Source organism: Neodiprion virginianus, chromosome 6, assembly GCF_021901495.1.
Source record: "Neodiprion virginianus isolate iyNeoVirg1 chromosome 6, iyNeoVirg1.1, whole genome shotgun sequence".
NCBI classification, from domain to species: Eukaryota; Metazoa; Arthropoda; class Insecta; order Hymenoptera; family Diprionidae; genus Neodiprion; species Neodiprion virginianus.
Genome location: NC_060882.1, coordinates 27,077,963 through 27,096,432, shown reverse-complemented (window position 1 = coordinate 27,096,432; position 18,470 = coordinate 27,077,963). Strand labels below are relative to the sequence as shown.

Below are 18,470 nucleotides of genomic sequence, written 5' to 3'. Positions count from 1 at the left end.
ATTGCACAAGTCCGCATAAATTTTGTAACAAACTACAAGCGGAACCGTATATTACTGTTGGCAGTCGTTAATCCACCGCGTTTCTACTTCCTGACATCAAATCAATTGTTTCTAATTTCACTCTTTTTATATAGCTTTGTCAAGTAAAAACTTGCTTTGTCTGACCAACAAATTTTATGCACTTCTTCAATGATGGTTTTTTTCCACCCTTAACCATATCTTTTGACATCATTTTTTCGGACTTGTATAGCAAATTACAGAATATTTTTTGATTTTTTGTTTCAAAACCACAGGAAGATGCAAGATTCGCGATTACAATCTATTGCAACTACTTGTCAATTCCTTATGGAAATGAGCACTATTTACCCAATTAAGACTTATTATTAATCTGACTTCCTCCATGATCGCGACGATCAAAATTTTTTAATAGCATTGTTTATCGTCCACATATAGCTGATAGAAGAAACTTGATTTCGTGAAATTTGGATTATTCTAGAAATATAAAACCATCTTCAAGATCGGACTATTACGTTTGTTAAACGAGATTTAATGCAAATTCAATTCTAAAATTTTAGAATTGGTTAGACTTGTAGAGTTGATTCAGCAATTTTGCTATTAGCTTATGCATTTTTCAATATTCATCATTTTCTGTACAGAATTTAGATATTTTTAATTTTATAATTTGTGATTACCATTTAAGGGAGATCATTATTACTCTGTTTTATTTAACAAAACTTGGATTTAATTAAAAACATTATTTGTCAAACGCTTTATATTAGTTTCATTATAGTTTGTGAAGAAAATTATCAAAACCATATGCTACCTATGTGTTTAATTTCTTTTATTTTTATAAGTGAGACGATAGAAAATGTGTTGCTTGCACAGCTGGCAACCTCCTCTTTTCGAATTACCAACGCTTAGTGGCATTCACAAGTTCACTCGTTATACCAAGTAAATTTATTAGTGAAAAAAAGCCAAGATTACAATCACGCTATAAATACCGATTACATGCGAAAAAATGTCCATGGGTAGTACCAATTTCTACTGAAACAATCTATTGCAGTAAAATGTAATAATTGCGGTGTATAAGAATTTCCAAAGACATCTTCGGTCAGTAAAAAAGGTCCAGAAATGAGAAGACTGAAATATTAGCGCCTTACGACAGGCAAACCCTGTATGCACTTTTCCAAACCAACGGCAAAAATAATTTAGCACATTTTCCTTACCTGTCGCCGGCGAAAATGGAATGGAAAAATTGTGATTGACAATTGATCTGATCGGTGATCCAGCAGATTTACAGCCTTTAAATCGATGACGTCGACGTATCTATGCTTGTTCCCTCAAGCGTTGTCGCCTGACCTGAAGGTTCCGCGAAAATCATACTGAAAATTACAGATTCATTTACATACTCAGCAGTAAGAGCGATTGGCATAACACTAATCGCACTAATGCAAATATCTAGTATATTCCATAACATTTGAATTCCACGAAGTGAAGACAGCCACATTGCGTTGCCAACTGTAAAACGAAATTTCCCCATTATATAGGGTGTATTGGGTCAATGTCAGGCCTGCTGGAACAGAGGTCAGCATTATAGCAAATATGTCTGTCCTGTCTGTCCAATTACGAACGTAGTAGGATCCTGCTGTTTTTCCATTATAAGCCGGTTAAAATGTCAATTTAGTTCGAAGTAATTTCATTTTCATGACGATTAAACGTCAGAATCACATTACACTAGTATTTGGGAGAATTGTTAGAAAAAATTTCTAGCTATTTGTCATATTCTGGAATAAATATTCCCTGGGCGCAATAAATATACATAGTTTTTGGGCGGACCAAAATGTCGTCGGGAAAACGTTACGATATCGCGAGCGAAAGTTCTTCGGACGAAGATTACCGGCGCAGGAGGTATAAGCATTCGTACTCAAGTAACGAGAAGTTTGACGATTACGACGAAGATAATTGTAAAACATTGAAAAAGGCGGACAGGTTGTCGAGCTCGTTGGACGTGACGATGAGAGGCGGCCGGAGCCATTCGAAGAGGCCGTGTATGAACAAGAACGCTCAAGCAGCCAGAGAAAACAGAATACGGAAGAAGAAACACTTGGAACAGGTAGAAAATAAACTTTCGTTTTATCAGCAAAAGAGTAAAAGTTTGGTTAACGTCATACAGAAACAGGATATTGACATAAAGAAATTAAAGGGCGAAGTCACTTATCTCAGATGCCTCTTGAAAAACAAGACCAACATTACAGCGTTGTTGCAATCAATGAACGAAGGACTAAGCAAAGCGTCGATTAATAGAGATTCCAAAAGTGGGCGAGAAATGTCGCTCGGCAGTAAGTCGACTCTGGAACAATTAGCAGCAAATGCAAATTGTACACCTGGAAAAAACCAACGGTTACTACAAGGCATTACAAAAACTCAATTATCTACAAATGATGTACTATCAAATTCAGAACTTGATCACACTTACACTATTCCTACGACTCAAAGAGTTGTATCTCCTAAGTCTAATCACGGAGACATAAGCGGGGATGAAAATCATGAAAACATAGAAAGTTGTAATGGTTCAATATTTGGCGATGATATTTTACTGGGTTTTGAGAAACAAGCTTCTTTAACTTCACCTCTAAGTAATTTGGATGAATTAATCGACGTCGATGTGTCAAATACAGATGCATCTGGATGGTCAAGCTTGAGTGGAAATGTTTATGATAATTTCACAAATTTTGATGAAATTTTAAACAACACCTCAAATAATGTGGATACTTTAACTAATCTGTACGACGACTCAAACATACTTGAGGAGTTTAAAGACGCTGGTATCTGCTTACACGTGAATTCTAAAAAAGTTTCTCTGGAATTTTGCTCTATTTGTCATATGAATAGTCTGAACTCGATGTCGGAGTGAATAATATGTCATGACAAGTTATTCTCACTAACTTGCTGGATCGTCAAGACTAAAAACCAATATCCAAAAGTGATATATTCGTTCGAAAACCAGATATTAAATTTCTCTAATTCAATGAGAAATCCATGGGTATATGAAGAAACTATCAATTTCAAGATGTATAGTTGAAAGGTCATACTATAAAATATCGACCCGATCAGTTGGACTGATATATGTTACATGCTTTTTTGTTTTCAATTTTGTATCAGTACCTAGAAGTAGAATGTTATTATTAATTACTGAGCATTTTGCTATTGCTTGTTCAGAAAGCAGTAACAACAAAACAAGACAATTGACATTAAAAAATAATATAACTGTCAAGTTAATATCATAAAATATAAGTACAACATCGTAACATAAGAAATCTGTTGTTTGGCATATTGTTTTTGTGTAAATACTTCAGTAAATTTTACGGAACTAACTTTATATTTCGCCGGATAGAATTAATTCTAGTTGTACGCTATAATCTTCCTCCGAGAGTGTAAAAAATGTTTACTTTTGCAGAACAGTGGCTTGGCAGAGTTCACACGGCTGTTGGGGAAATTATTAAAAGGTGGGCGTCGATGCAATTTTCTAGCGAGGCGTAGTTTGCCAGTTCAAACTGAGCATTATTAAGAAACTTGAAAAATGATGAGTATACTACTGAAATATATTCGTTGAAGATTTGAAGCAGAAAAATTTCATTCAACGTGCAAAGATTTGACACTACCAATTTTATGCTTTCATAACCATTTCCGTACACTAACAAATTGTTATGGTTTCAACTGGCCTATGCCTCGCTAGTCTGATATTTTGTGTCCGATTTGCATCATTCATTATTTGGGATTGGTTACAGTCCATGCATAACAAGTTTGGATTATCGGAGCTGCGGTTGGACCTATTGAGTATTGAATTAATTTCAACATGTCCACAGGTTGAGTATGAGTATCGACATGATTCTTATGTAAAACTAAACATACTTAAGATTATAAAAACTTGACAAGTATTTAAAAAAAAAACAATGCAAATTAATTAACTTTCTGCTATCTGAAAAGCATGAAAATACAAACCTAATGTACATTGTAGAGAAACCGAACAATCTAACGTACATTGCCTCTTGAGTACTCTCACTGCACAGTGCCGACTGCATTGATAACTTCATTTTAAAAGAATTGCTTATTGTTATTATTATCATAAACGCTCAGTATCCTGAATATTATGTGTATAAAACGCTGATAAGAACATTTTTTTTTTTTTTTCATTGCGTAAAATTTTGAAACTTGGCAACACGAGACTTGCCCATTTACAATTTTTATAAACATGAGAATATATTGTAATTCCAAATGGCTAAAGGTAATCAATATTCAACAGTATATTTTTCATCGATTGGTGATTTGAGTTTCAGCTACACCCTTCTACAACCATTGAGTGAAAATGGAGCTTGCTGCAGTATGAAGTAAAATTGTCCGGCAACATTTGCACAGAAGGAGTCGTCTTGTTTTATCTCAAACTTTACGTACTTTTGTAATATTTTCCCAAAATTGAACTGTCGTTCAAGTATACAATAATTACAAGCAGTCAACTTAACTTTTGGGAAAAATTTTGTAATCCCCATGTAAGACGACACCTTTGATGTAATATTTGCGAGACGAATGTAAGTAAGCGTTTTTACAGCTCTCGGGGGTTTGTTATAGAATTAATTGTAATATCTGTGTCTATGCTAAAGCTTGTTGTAATGAATTTTTATGGTATGGAGCACTTGTAATATAATGTGTATTAAATGACACTTCAAATCCACGGTTTCTTTATCTGCATCCTTAATATACATCGTAAAATATTTTTTACTCCGTTAGTTTCAAAATATTGAAAGCCGATATATTTAATGTTACGTTACAGTATGTTTAATGAAAATGCGTCACTTAAATCACAGGTCTAGAAATTAGTTATCTATCATCTTGCTCAAGTAGAATAAAATGAATCAGATCCACTACTCTGAGAAATAATTTAATCTACATGATTCTCGTAGGCAAAATAACAAGTCACTCGAAGCTTGAGTGGCCAATCCATACAAAGGAAATCTTTGGTAAACTTTGATTTCTTACGGTCATAATCCTCAATATTCCTTTTAATTTGCGAATTTGTGTGTGAGGAAGTGATGCATGTAATCATAGACCACAAGCATTATAGCTCCACCAGGTCCCAATCGCACTACTTTGGGTAGCAAACCTTTATACAATGCTCGGAATCTGTAATATTGAACATGTATTTTATTACAGTTGGGGAAATGCATCGTCAGTTCCTTACATGAAAGATAAACTAATGAAATACAGACCCCTCTTCACGGTACACTATGGCAATAGTCCTAAACGTTCCTTTGTATTTCACTCTATCTGGTTGGGGCTGTGGTCCTTGTATGCGACTTTTTGCGACATCGAATGGAATATTTAAACACGATGCTAAAGTTCCGGAAGTAAATCCTATGCCAACCTATATTGATAAAAACAGATCAATCATCAAAATTTTATTTTTCAATATGGCTATGCCTAGTCTATAACAGTGCAAAAACGGTAAGTGAATATTGTCTGTTATACGATCACCTTTGTAAAGAATTCCAGCCAAGGATCATTGTTCAGTGGTATATAGCTTTTGACAGAATGATAGAATCCAAAGTAAACGGAGTTGAAAACTGCATTCCTCAAAACGGTTGCACTAAGGCCTTTATACAGACCATTTAAACCCAAGCCTTTGGTTCGTATTATTTCCTTGGTAACTAAAATGGTTGATGGGCTTTCCTTCATTTTCTTACGATTTGATTGCAACTGAACCTTTATAACTTCGAAAGGGTTCACCAATGCACCCTCTGTAACCCCGGCAAAAAATCCAGCGCATGAAAATGTCTAAAACATGAATTACTCGACTTGAATTCTGCCTCGACCAACCTTATGAACATATTATTAGCAATTTAAGTACAGTCATAATTGATGACAATCACATATCTGTGATAACTAACATACTTATAAGCAGGACACCTTTTCAAGTGGAAAGGTTCAGGGATCTTAGTGGGTTTGAGCATGTTAGATTCTTTCCATGTCCATTTTCATTGGTCCTGTAGGTAGAGAAATCCAAAGCTAAGTAGAACTATGAAAATCCTAGAGTTTCATTGTTAACAATTAAATTTCTCACAGCCTATGAACCTGATTGAAATTGTCAGACATACCGCTTAAAGTTGGATAATAAGTAACGTATTACATGCAAACCAAGTATCAATATATTTGGAACTTACTAATGGTGTCGGACTGCTCGCCCCAAACAGGAAGAATTGTTTGTACTGCTCGAAGGTAAAAAACTACGAGAAAGAATGGGTTTTTACAAAACATATGAATAGATTCCTTAATAGAAAAAAAAAACAGTCATTTGTTTTTGATAAATGATTACTTCCAACAAATCTAAATATCAGTGTGAGGCTGAAATAAGTAGCGCAACAAATAGCGTCATCTGCTCACCTTCACAGCTCTTTTCGGTGTTTCAACAATGATGGGGGGTATAATTCCCTTCCAATAAGCACCGAAACCTTCGCTCACATACATTTTTTTCATACAATCCACAATCCCAGTATAATATGTCGGGTCTGCGGCTGTGGGTTTGACTTGTAGCTGAAAGCGTGTCTTGACTAGATCCATCGGATGCATTATACATACTTCTACAAAACCTGCCGAACCCCCAGCACCGATTTGAATAGCGGCCTGCTTCAAAAGGCCTGGTCCTTCCCTTTGCTGTACCATTTTCACAATTACTTTCCTTCGGTTGAATGATTCTCGCAAATTGCGAATTTTTTAAAGCTTGCCACAATTCTTTGCGGTATCCACACGTATATCAGATCCTGATACTGAAACAAAAAATTAACAATGTTCATAGTTGAAGCAAAAAAAAGGAAGAGAAGAAAATCTAGAACGTACACGTCAATGATATTCATCTAAAGACGCCTGTCCAACAAGTAAAACGATAGCTACGTAAATTGCATTGTTGAGTAACCAGAATAAATACAATATTACAAATGAAAGCTTTGCTTGTATGTAAACAATCGTACAAGTTGTCGTGGAAAAAAAATTCAATAATGCCTAAATCAAAATTGTCAACTTAACCGTCAATTAGTATATAGTATTCAGCTCTACGCACATTGCTAAATCCCCAACAAACAGTAATGTTAGATTCAGACTTGTTGTGTAAGGCATAAATCTTATCAATGTAAAAGCAAACAAAAAATGTAACCGCACAGATTACGCGGAGCTGATCACATAGTTCCTATGATATCCAATACTTCGATTATTTGTTTCCTACTTGATTTTTTCAAGGCGGTTTTTCGTGTAATCACTGAAATATTCTTTACGATAATACATAGAGGATCTCGGACCAGCTAGAATTTAGTAATCGGTTGTAGGTTAAGGCAGAGATGCGTATATCAATATAAATCAGCGGAATTAGAAGTTTATGAAATGTAAAATATTACGGCGATTCAAAGTTCTTCTTTTCTGTGGTCAAAACTACGTCGATTGCATTGAAATTTCGTCGCGATCAATCATCATCCTGAAATACAGCCACCAGCTACATCGAAGATGTTGAAACATTTATGTGAGACGAAACAACTAGTTACCCTTCAGTTTCATTTCCAAATGGTGAAAGTATGCGGTAGCTCTTAATTCAAAATTATTATATATATTTCTGTATTATAAAATTTACGATCACTGAAGCACCGACAGCCAGGAATAGTATAATTAAGCGATAATCGAGGGCATCCAAATTGAGAATTCCAGCTGTGCCGTTGGCTTAGCTACTCATGATCACTGGGTCGCGGAGAATCTCGACTTCGGCTATTTGTTTCAAACCCCGTTCGTGAGAAACCGAAATCTATTTTTGAAATCATATACGTATAACTTTTTTCTAACGCAAGATTTATGGTCGTCGTCCGTGGCGCTATTGGGAAGATTTTTAAATATTTGAACATGCAGAGATAATATTCGAATCGCCTTTACTTTTTTTATCAGCGCGTAACACGTGTTTGTGACACGAAACATATACACGTTTATACAATTTGTCAAGTCACGATCACTGCTCGCCGGTTGTACGTACTATCTCATAGATGGTAATAGATCTCTATCCCATATCTACGTGCTAGATAGTACATATAATTGCGCTATCATTTGAAAAGATTACGCGCAGTATTGCGTAACGGTGAAGCAGCAAATTCGCAACGACGTTCGTGAAAAATGAACTGACGATACGCGGCTAGTGCATAATAAGCTACAGCTGAATAAGCAGTCAGCACGATCAGACGACTTTCTATTGTCCAATAACAAATACTAGATATAGGTGAAATTATCTAAGGTGGACTGTCAAAGTCAATTTCCTGCAGTTATAATAACTGCATGCCAATTGGCGTTTATAAATCGCGTCGGGTTTTTGTAGGAATAAATTTACGATTCTCTTTAGACAGATGCAAATAAACCTTGAACGTTATCGTTCCATGGCATCTCTGTCTATATATTCGGTCATTTTCACCTGAATAACTGTTCGACTCTCGTCAAGTAAATACTCGTCTTAAAACATCGTGTCGTCGCGTGAGAACGTCAAAGGTCTTGACGCGTTAACCGATCACTTTACGATCTTATTGGGACTCTGCAACAAATTTACTTACAATAGTAATACATATTTACCGCTACAATGGAAATGAGGAAAAGAAAGGTATGTTTTTTGATCAATTTCATCGGTACGTACAAATTGGATTGTTGTGGGGAGAAAAATAAAAATAAAAAATTTCCACGAACAACAAGTTTCATATATTTAAATGTATAGTACGTTCCGTCATTTATGGTATCTATATCATGTGACGTGGCATTCGACGGACGAAATTGTAAACGTAACGATGCCTGACGTTTCCAGCATACCGCGTGTACCGATGTTCCTTTACTTTACATATATTCATTGACTTTGCTTTTACTAAATGCAATACACACTCGTAAGTGTCACACAATCAAATTTGCATACAATAATACCGTTTGTGGACTGAACATTGTAAATCTTTATCAAAGGATCGTAATATCATTGATACCTTATTTGTGTCTTATCTCAGGTATGTAATTCGTGTTCCGATTGCTTGCGAATTTTAAACGAGATTGCAATTTCAAGGTTTTTTATCGAAAATATTGCTACATGCAAGAGTAATAAGTGAAACAACGTGTTTGTCGATTACGAACATGTCTAATAACCTAAAAAGTTCAGCAAAACCTCTGATATCTTTGCGAAAAAAAAAAAAAATTACATGCATCAGATAGGACATAAATTTCCTGAATTCATAATTTAGCTCTGTGAAATGTGGATTAAACGTAACAAAGTGCATTCTGTAGATTTCAATTTTGCTATCACATAAAAAAAAAAAAAAATCATATGAGTTTCGTAAAATAGTAAATATGGATGGCAGATATTTTCGTACTTGTTCTTTTAATTGAACGTTATCAGTAAGTTCTTATGATATACATATTCTAATTAAGTGATTATGCAATCACCTAATTTGTACTTGACTGAAATAACATTGCTGAGTCGTGTGTACAAATGCCTCAGTTATCTGGAAGCAAGCTCCGGCAGTCTATGCTTGCGTTTTACCTATTAGATTTGCAGCTTATTGTTAGTGTATTCAGAATATAGTGTTAACATTGAATAATCGTTGATGTATCTCTATACACAATTAATCTTCATTGTTTTGTCGTTTCAGTTGGAAGCACAAGATGGGAGCTCGAATAATCATTACACGGCACCGCGCGCGACGAAAACCATGAACCGCCCAAATAGGACTAACATAATAATGATAATTATAATTGGAATAGCTGTTCTGGTTTATATAGGGATATCCATGGGATTAAAACCAGTTAGGATGGGCAGTAAAGCTTTAGATCGTTTAGCGTTTTCGCTTAATCTTCAGAAACCGTTTTACGCGGTGATTATCGATGCAGGTTCAACCGGAAGCCGTGTACTGGCTTTTAGTTTCCACGAATCGATAATAAATTCAAATTTAATTCTGGACGATGAATTATTTGAGCAGATAAAACCAGGGCTGAGTTCTTTTGCCGATAATCCAGCAAAAGGTGCTGAATCTCTGGAAATTTTAATAAACAAAGCCAAAACTGTTATACCAAAATCAGAATGGCAACATACTCCCCTAAGTATGAAAGCAACGGCTGGTTTAAGGCTATTACCAAAAGAAAAGGCCAACAAATTGCTCGAAGAATGTGAAAAGGTGTTTCAAAATTCAGGTTTCTTAACTTCTAAAAACTCAGTATCCATAATGGACGGTACTGATGAAGGAATATTTTCCTGGTTCACAGTCAATTTTTTACTAGATCGTCTAACGCCACAAAGTCATGAAAACACAGTAGCAGCATTAGATTTGGGTGGTGGGTCCACACAAGTAACTTTTGCACCTGATAGCAATCATATTAAAGATCAAGAAAAGCATATATTTTCCATCAATGCCTTCAACAATAATATAAGCATTTATACTCATAGCTATTTAGGCATGGGGCTTATGGCAGCTAGGAAAGCAATTTTAACATATGGCCAGAATCTAGAAATAGAGGAAAACACCCCTTCTGCAGGATCTAAAGTAGAGATACGTTCGGAATGTATTAATCCTATAATATCCACTGACTGGAGTTACGGCGGAGTAAATTACGTAGTTAAAGGTCCACTCAATGGAACCCATAAAGTTGTAAAGACCCAAAACTTTGGTGGGGTCGACGAGGACAGACCAGTTGTCAGATTCGCGGAATGTTTGCAAATTGTCAGGAATTATGTTGGCACGATTGTCAACAAACCACTGGGATTAGAGAACCGAGAAATTATGGCATTCTCGTATTACTTTGATCGAGCCACGGAAGTGGGACTCATTGACCCGTTTGCTGGCGGAGTTGTTACAGTTGGTACTTTCTTGAAACAAGCCACTGAAAGCTGCGACTATCCGAATACCGACCAACCATTCATATGCTTGGACTTGACATTCATTTATGTCTTACTTCGAGATGGCTTTGATTTACAACCAGCAACTAAATTACAAGTAAGTTGGTACAAAATCTTTTCAGCATAGTTTGTGTACGATGCACATTTTGTTTGAAATTATCATTGAATCTTTGAACATTATAATTCCGCTTAAAAAAATGTTGATTCATCTGTTCATCATTATTCACAAGTTACTACTCATGTCAGTCCAATGATTATTTTTATTTACAGTTGTACAAAAAAATTAATTCTCACGAATTGAGCTGGGCTCTCGGGGCAGCTTTCAACATTTTGCAGAATGGGCTCTGACGTGTCTACATATTAGATGAAAAATTTGTATAGCAAAAAATTCTGCAACGTGTCAATAGTATGTGATATGCTGGTACTCCAGGAGAGAACTATCATGGTAGATTTTAAGTAAGTCAAAAATTTAAATGTAACTTTTTGTTACAATACACCATTCGTAACTTTTATAATGAGAAAGGAATGGTACGATTCGTGATCTATGAAATTAAAGCACATGTTGAAACAAAAAATCAATATAAGTAGCACAAAGATTAATTTTAATGATATTTTCAACAAGACTACTGCAGTTATAGATAAACTCAATTTTGTAAATATGACGATTAATATATTTGAAATCATATACTGACATATACTATACGTATAAATATAATTATGTGGACAACATGCATCGATTCCCAGTGCCTTTTTGAAAAAAATATCATTACATTTTAACACATATTCCATTTACCTATGAAATTTTAAAAAAGGTTATAGTATAGGATATAGACAAAGCATTTTTATGATTGTTGACCACATTTCGAATGGTCGTTACTTATGTTCCAGTTAAGTAATAGAAACTATAGAAGAAAATATGCAACATAAGTAAACTGTTATTACATTGATCATCGGTATGTACGAAGTCTTGGAAAAGTGAAATTATCTATGTTAATGTATTATGTAAAACATTACTACTTCCTGATTGTTTGTATTAAAAAAGTAATAATAAAAAGTTACCAAATTTGTACAGGCAAACACGTTTTCACCTGTGTCATTTTTTTTCAAAACACTTATAAATCGAAAAGTGAACGTTACAGTCGTCTTCTTACAAATGGTTGCCGAAACATTATATTTGAATTAGCGTGCTCATGAAATCACATGATACATAGCTGTATTGCACGATTTATAAACCGATACTTTTGGGAAAGGCTTTGTAATTGTGAATTTTATAAAAAAAAATACGAAAGAAAAAACCTCTAAGCACAGCACAGGTTTAGCATTGCTAGATTGCATTTAGCAAAAAACTACTTTGCTAACATTGTCTAAAAAATATGTTGAATAAGCTGTCATGGACTCTCATTAATTGATAAAAACAAACCAATCCCAAGATAGAATTGAATCCAGAATAGAGATTGCAAATATATCCACACGATACTTACTGACTATTTGACTCGGGCTTTGGTAATTTTTCAGACCAACAGGAATTTCTTATTTTCACTTCACTGCACCACACATCGAATACTTGCGGTTTGAACAGGTTTAAATTGCGCGACACAAGTCCAAGTCCGACCACGTGACTCCCCGCGCGCTGTCCAAACGCGAGTGACGCTCGAGTCGCAGCCACCGGCTCAGATCAACGAAATGCGTAAATTAAGCGACTCATCCTCGCGTCACGAAGTATATTTTCTTAGAAAGTATTAGTATAGTGCCGAAAATTCATTGTCAGGAAATATTTAATGCCGTAGGACTGATTGCTCGATATCAAGGGTTAGTTTCGCCCTCTTTTCGTCTAACACACGACGTAGCCGACGTAGCCAGTAACAGTCAACGCCCCCCGTGCGTATGCTCGAAACTCTCAATGGATGCGTAAAGCCCGGTCTGCTTGCAACACCGCACGTACGCAACACGTGTAAAGAATACCCGTCAATGTGACGATCGTGACGATGTATGCGATGTATGCGGCGCATACGCTGCCCATTGTGAGCCTCGGAGTATGATAAATAGAGAGTATATCACTGCTGTCACGTAGTTGATCCATGTACAATATCATACGTGATCTCTACAATATCATACGTGATATTGTAGAGACCTTAGAGACAGAGCTTAAAGGCTGCTACGCATTTTTTAACAGAGTAACACCCATGAGGATGGCGCTCTTTCGTATGCGATATAGGTAGATACTTAATGCTTTACATATGCTCTACGTCACAGCGCCCCATTTTAATTCCTCGCGGGATTGATGCTTTGTCTACTAGGAGCGCCACCGTGCAAACAACCTGCTGAAGGGATAGACAATAAATTTATGATTAAATTTTGCGTAAAAACTATTTGAATAATTCGAAATAAACGGTGAAAGTATTATTTGATGCAAGTCGGGTGAGTATCATAGTGAATTCCTTGGGTTGATTCGATCGTGATTTGTTTTTAAAATTAGGCCATCACTTAAGGCGTTGCTGTCACTTGGCTTCCTAAGGCATTAATGATAATAAATCACGATTTCACCGATTTTAACAATACCCACTTAACATTGTTTTATTCAAAGATATTTTTATTCGACTTCAAGGTATTCAGGTTATTGACGGATTCACCGAATTCTTGCGAAACCGTTCGGAATCACACTATTTGTTGTCTGGTACAGGCTAGGCAGTGATACATGTTTGTATTTGCAAGCAATCTGAAGTTGAGCCTGTTGAACAACTGTTAGAATTACATCTAGCATACTTGTTGTAAAAGTTCATTTGTTCAGTTGTTTTTCATTATTCAATGCCAAGTACCGAAGAAAAGTTACATATCAATTTTTCAAACATTCTCATTATTTAAGTATGTGGGTTTATACAAATTTCCTACACCAATAACAAAAAGCGTTGCTAAGTCCTAAAAGCAAATAGATGTTGCTGTAGATAGCCGAGATGTACAAAATTTAATTTCTCAATTATCGATATCAGAAAGTAGTATTAATCGCGCATGAAAAACCTATTTGATTTGATTCGTATCATGAGATTGAAGTATATGAATATAGGATTTTTTCACAGGAGCCGACTACCCTGCCATCATGTTTGCAAAGAAGAAGAAAAAGCCACAAATTTCAACGCCAACAAATTTTGAACACAGAGTTCACACAGGTTTTGACAAACGTGAGGGTAAATTTGTTGGCTTACCATTACAATGGGCTTCGATTGTTGGCAACAATCCGACTAATCGACCTTTACCGCTGGTTGATCCGAGTGAAATAACACCCACCGAAATTTTAGACTTGAAAACAATTGTCAGAGGTCATAATGATCCTAGGGTCAGAATACCAGGTGACAAAACCACCGAAAATGGCTTGCCGAAAACAAGCAATGTTGCAAGATCTAATTCTTTGAGGTCATCGAGCCCTCCGAGGCTCAGGAGAGATTACAGAAACAATACGAATCTTCCACCATCTGTCCCTGAGGGGCAGGAAATGACGACAAATACTGTTCAACCTCAAACTTATTCAAATTTTGGAAAACCACACTCCTATACAGACGGCTACAGACAAAGTTCATCAAACTTGCCTTCTAATTTACAAAATTTAAATCCTAACGTACAAAATATGAATTCAAATTCACAGAACGTAAATCCAAATCTACCAAATTTCGTTCCGAATGTTCAAAACATGAATCCAAATATGCAGTCTTCGCCCAATTTGACTCATTTGAACTCGAATAGTCAGAACCTAATGCTCAATTTCCAAAACTTGAGCCCCATTTCAAATTTACAAGGTGTTGGCAATAATCCAAACTTACCAACTTCAAATCCAAATACTCCTCAGCCTTCAGAACATGATTTCCAAAGACTTAATCAACCGTCTAACAGCAGTCAATCAATGGGTCAATACAACGGGAGCATTCAGGTATGTTTGATTGTGAATAATATCATAATCTGTAACAAAAAGCACGAATCAATCCTTCAGTAATTATAAATTTCACAATTCAGGTTGCAAGCGTTGACTCTCCTGCATCCAGAGATCATACCATGTCTCACGGACTTATGGTTCAAAAAATTCAACCAAAGATATCCCCCGTTGGCTCCATAGCTTCGCAGAGATCTTTGAGTCAGCTGAGCTCTCATAATCTCACTAAACATTCTCAAGCTTACGGGGTTCTTGAGAATTCTCAGAATATACACACACACTTCCAGAAGCCAATTGAGTCCTCCCAGTCCATGCATAATTTATCAAAATCTGGAACAACGTCTGCCACTCCTGTCACAACTTCAACCCCTGATCAGAATCAAAACTTGAAGAGTTCCGTGTCATCAGGAAATTTGGCCACTGGATCAGCTAGTAATGCAAACAAGCAAAGTGCTGAGCATAGATTAACGCATGAACAGTTTAGAGCTGCCTTACAGATGGTAGTCAGCCGAGGAGACCCGAGAGAAAATCTGGAAAACTTCTTGAAAATAGGAGAGGGAAGTACCGGCACAGTTTGTATAGCTACAGACAAAAGTACTAACCGTCAAGTGGCGGTGAAAAAAATGGATTTGCGGAAACAACAAAGGAGAGAACTCTTGTTCAATGAAGTTGTGATAATGCGCGATTATCACCATCCAAATATCGTTGAAATGTATGATAGCTTTTTGGTCAATGATGAATTGTGGGTTGTAATGGAATATCTTGAAGGTGGCGCGCTCACAGATATAGTAACGCACTCAAGGATGGATGAAAGTCAAATAGCCACTGTTTGTTCCCAGTGTCTAAAACCTTTGGCATATTTACATTCTCAGGGAGTTATTCATAGAGATATTAAATCTGATTCCATCTTACTTGCTGCGGATGGTAGAGTAAAATTGTCAGACTTTGGGTTTTGTGCCCAAGTCTCCCAAGAACTACCAAAAAGAAAGTCCTTGGTCGGCACTCCTTACTGGATGAGTCCTGAAGTAATATCGAGGTACGATACACTATAATTATTACTGTGCCCAATCTTCAAAATTATAAAACTTATCATTGCCGATTATTCCACATAATTATTTCTCATTATCAGCATGAACTGAAGCTACTTGTTCTATGTAAACGCAATATATATATTTCCTCAATAAATAGGTTACCGTATGGTCCGGAAGTTGACATCTGGTCGCTGGGTATCATGATCATAGAGATGGTGGATGGAGAGCCGCCATTCTTTAATGAGCCACCTTTGCAAGCGATGCGAAGAATAAGAGACATGCCACCTCCTAAGTTAAAAAATTCCCACAAGGTAGGCATTATTTCCCCATGCAAATAATAAAGACAAAGTGCTAAAAGATTGTTTAAAAAAAGGGCAAAATTGTGAATCTTTGGTAAAATTGAAACAGTTGTAAGCTGATGAATATAATTTACAAAAATATCCATTTTATGTTCTCAGGTAAGCCCTCGACTCCAAGGTTTCCTTGAAAGAATGTTGGTACGTGATCCTGCCCAACGAGCTACGGCTGCTGAGTTACTTCAACATCCATTTTTGAGGCAGGCTCAAAGCCCCAGCATTCTGATACCACTGATGCGTGGTGCAAGGCATACAACCTGTTGAAATATCCTGTAGAGGTATCCACACAATCTACGAGTTGAAAATTTTTCATTTCAAAAGCAAAAGTAATATTTTACAGATGTTGGAAATTGAACAGAAATCGAATTAACACAAGTAGATACCTCAATAAGAATGGAAAGATCATTTTTGTACAATATTTTCTGACAATGCTGAACAATTTCAGTTTCATTATGTATGTAATAAGACCAATGTCAAGCTACACGTTATAACGATGTTGAAATGCTTGACTCTTGCTTGTAATTTCTATTTAGCACCTGATATTAGAATTGAAATGTTTCGAATATTCCAAATAAGGCATGAATATTAGGTAAATCTTATTACAACATAAAATTATTCTGCTGTAACTATGGCTGCTATCTCTCATGTGATACATTTTTCAACTTCATATAACTGACCGTCCTCATTTTTTTCTCTTCTTACATTCTCATGTATAATAAATTTGCTAAGAGGCAGCTAAAATTAAATTATAATAGTGATCGTGATAGATATAGTAACAACAGTGTAACCTTACAACCGTCACAAAAAAAAGTTCGAGTGTCATTTTTATTCGCAAACACTTCAATTTGCACAGATATTGAAGCATGTGCTTAGGTAAATAAAAATCTAAGCTTTCAGTCCGTGTTATTTATGTTATTGTGGGACACAGCAAGCCCATTTTAAATAACAACTTATATTGTCAGTAACTGGCAGCTTTAAAAAACGAAAATATTTTATACACGATACTATAATAATAAAAGCCTTATATTCGTTGCATGTAGAAAAAATAGAAACCAACATACCATTTGTAAGTGCCTCATAAGTATGAATAATGTTGATTCAAAAGTAAATTGTAAATATTTAATTTAAAATATTGTGCGTTATAACAAAATATGCATCATCAAAATGCATGGAAAAAAAGGTAATTAAATAGATAATAAATGTTAAACTCCACGATAACTATAAATGTAACTATAACTTATAATTACTATTAAACTTACACCAGATTATTACAAATTTGAAAAAAGACTGTTGGGACACCCTGTTGAAGGTGGTTGCATATATCTCTTATATTAAAAAAATCTGGTTCGTATACCGATATAATCGAAGCTAGAGTCCTGCAATAAATTGAAGAATCTGCAGAAAAACACATTCTCACATATATGTTACGCTCCAGCACTTTTTAAAAATTATTAAATTTAATATCTTAGATGAATGCTAATATTAAGAAAAAAAATTACATTCCACTTATGGAAATTGATGCTTGGAAGAAAATTAACACGTTTTAGAATCACCGAACATTGAATATCTAAATAAGTAATTGATTTGTCAGTGTTAGAGTTTGTCAGGGTAGGCTGAAAAATAATGCTTAGTATATAACTGATTGTATTTTTCAATGCATTCCAAAAAAGCTGAGATTCTAACAAAGGATGAGATTTTTCTATAAAGCCTTGGAAGTATTAAAATTTAATTGTCACCTACTAATCACCTGTTCACTTTGCATGCACAGTTTTGTAGGAAAGTTTTTATGCAAATTGACGTAACATGAAGTATGATAAGGTCCGCATCCTATAATAATTGACGTAATCAAATAATTATTGAAGTTTAAAAAGTGCCTTATATTATAGGGATTTCAAATACAGGCAAACCGTATGAAAGTATCATAGCATATTAAGGGCCAATTACTTATTGAAATTGTTGAATTGTAGAAATATATTATTTCCCTTATAATAATTGAACGTTCTTATTATTCCTTCTTTTCTAACCTCAACTCTGAGCACTGTAGTTGATTAAATTAATAATATCTACTGTATGATCTAGAACACAATAAAATATGATATATACATATACATATATACACATATATATATATATATATAGAAGAAAATTCAGAAGCTAGGAGTTATTATTAGGTCTGACTTTGACCGACAACAAGAAAAATTGAAAGGTCAATTTTTCTGTTTAAA

At 35.3% G+C, this 18,470-nt stretch overlaps 4 protein-coding genes across 17 annotated transcripts; 3 read left to right on the top strand and 1 right to left on the bottom strand.

Moving 5' to 3' along the window:
• Positions 1 to 247: 247 nt before the first annotated feature.
• Positions 248 to 12,823, bottom strand: LOC124307105 (mitochondrial 2-oxodicarboxylate carrier). Of its 11 annotated transcripts, none has more exons than XM_046768492.1 (7): positions 7,584 to 7,933; positions 6,436 to 6,818; positions 6,216 to 6,278; positions 5,530 to 5,829; positions 5,265 to 5,419; positions 5,035 to 5,178; positions 248 to 2,384 (listed from the first exon to the last, which is right to left on the bottom strand). In XM_046768492.1, exons 2-6 carry the CDS (start codon positions 6,712 to 6,714, stop codon positions 5,058 to 5,060), a joined length of 918 nt encoding a protein of 305 aa, XP_046624448.1. In that variant the 5' UTR covers positions 6,715 to 6,818; positions 7,584 to 7,933; the 3' UTR covers positions 248 to 2,384; positions 5,035 to 5,057. The 11 variants fall into 11 exon arrangements, with proteins under 11 accessions (XP_046624448.1, XP_046624438.1, XP_046624443.1 ...); XM_046768482.1 differs by lacking the exon at positions 248 to 2,384 and adding an exon at positions 7,440 to 7,516 and having other exon boundaries at positions 4,720 to 5,178; positions 7,584 to 7,932; XM_046768487.1 differs by lacking the exons at positions 248 to 2,384; positions 7,584 to 7,933 and adding exons at positions 7,271 to 7,346; positions 7,440 to 7,562 and having other exon boundaries at positions 4,720 to 5,178.
• Positions 1,841 to 3,940, top strand: LOC124307110 (uncharacterized). The gene is made up of 3 exons (XM_046768500.1): positions 1,841 to 2,113; positions 3,458 to 3,506; positions 3,789 to 3,940. Exons 1-3 carry the CDS (start codon positions 1,841 to 1,843, stop codon positions 3,797 to 3,799), a joined length of 333 nt encoding a protein of 110 aa, XP_046624456.1. The 3' UTR covers positions 3,800 to 3,940.
• LOC124307096 (ectonucleoside triphosphate diphosphohydrolase 5) lies at positions 8,237 to 12,016 on the top strand. Of its 3 annotated transcripts, none has more exons than XM_046768463.1 (3): positions 8,237 to 8,671; positions 9,699 to 11,036; positions 11,210 to 12,016. In XM_046768463.1, exons 1-3 carry the CDS (start codon positions 8,651 to 8,653, stop codon positions 11,285 to 11,287), a joined length of 1,437 nt encoding a protein of 478 aa, XP_046624419.1. In that variant the 5' UTR covers positions 8,237 to 8,650; the 3' UTR covers positions 11,288 to 12,016. The 3 variants fall into 3 exon arrangements, with proteins under 3 accessions (XP_046624419.1, XP_046624420.1, XP_046624421.1); XM_046768464.1 differs by lacking the exon at positions 8,237 to 8,671 and adding an exon at positions 8,804 to 8,945; XM_046768465.1 differs by lacking the exon at positions 8,237 to 8,671 and adding an exon at positions 8,926 to 9,059.
• A 311-nt stretch (positions 12,824 to 13,134) lies between the features above and the next one.
• LOC124307090 (serine/threonine-protein kinase PAK mbt) lies at positions 13,135 to 18,376 on the top strand. Of its 2 annotated transcripts, none has more exons than XM_046768451.1 (5): positions 13,135 to 13,154; positions 14,014 to 14,858; positions 14,942 to 15,894; positions 16,047 to 16,200; positions 16,348 to 18,376. In XM_046768451.1, exons 2-5 carry the CDS (start codon positions 14,034 to 14,036, stop codon positions 16,507 to 16,509), a joined length of 2,094 nt encoding a protein of 697 aa, XP_046624407.1. In that variant the 5' UTR covers positions 13,135 to 13,154; positions 14,014 to 14,033; the 3' UTR covers positions 16,510 to 18,376. The 2 variants fall into 2 exon arrangements, with proteins under 2 accessions (XP_046624407.1, XP_046624406.1); XM_046768450.1 differs by lacking the exon at positions 13,135 to 13,154 and adding an exon at positions 13,221 to 13,357.
• Positions 18,377 to 18,470: the final 94 nt, after the last annotated feature.

Bases quoted from the DNA above. Each gene is read 5' to 3' on its own strand.
- LOC124307110 (XM_046768500.1), top strand. From the start codon at position 1,841: ATGTCGTCGGGAAAACGTTACGATATCGCGAGCGAAAGTTCTTCGGAC. The intron at 2,114-3,457 runs GTAGAAAATAAA...TTACTTTTGCAG, and splicing joins AGAAGAAACACTTGGAACAG to AACAGTGGCTTGGCAGAGTT.
- LOC124307105 (XM_046768484.1), bottom strand. From the start codon at position 6,714: ATGGTACAGCAAAGGGAAGGACCAGGCCTTTTGAAGCAGGCCGCTATT. The intron at 6,279-6,435 runs GTGAGCAGATGA...TCTTTCTCGTAG, and splicing joins CACCGAAAAGAGCTGTGAAG to TTTTTTACCTTCGAGCAGTA. The intron at 5,179-5,264 runs GTCTGTATTTCA...TCAATATTACAG, and splicing joins ATAGTGTACCGTGAAGAGGG to ATTCCGAGCATTGTATAAAG.
- LOC124307096 (XM_046768463.1), top strand. From the start codon at position 8,651: ATGGAAATGAGGAAAAGAAAG. The intron at 8,672-9,698 runs GTATGTTTTTTG...TTGTCGTTTCAG, and splicing joins TGGAAATGAGGAAAAGAAAG to TTGGAAGCACAAGATGGGAG. The intron at 11,037-11,209 runs GTAAGTTGGTAC...TTTTATTTACAG, and splicing joins AACCAGCAACTAAATTACAA to TTGTACAAAAAAATTAATTC.
- LOC124307090 (XM_046768451.1), top strand. From the start codon at position 14,034: ATGTTTGCAAAGAAGAAGAAAAAGCCACAAATTTCAACGCCAACAAAT. The intron at 14,859-14,941 runs GTATGTTTGATT...TTCACAATTCAG, and splicing joins AATACAACGGGAGCATTCAG to GTTGCAAGCGTTGACTCTCC. The intron at 15,895-16,046 runs GTACGATACACT...CTCAATAAATAG, and splicing joins AGTCCTGAAGTAATATCGAG to GTTACCGTATGGTCCGGAAG.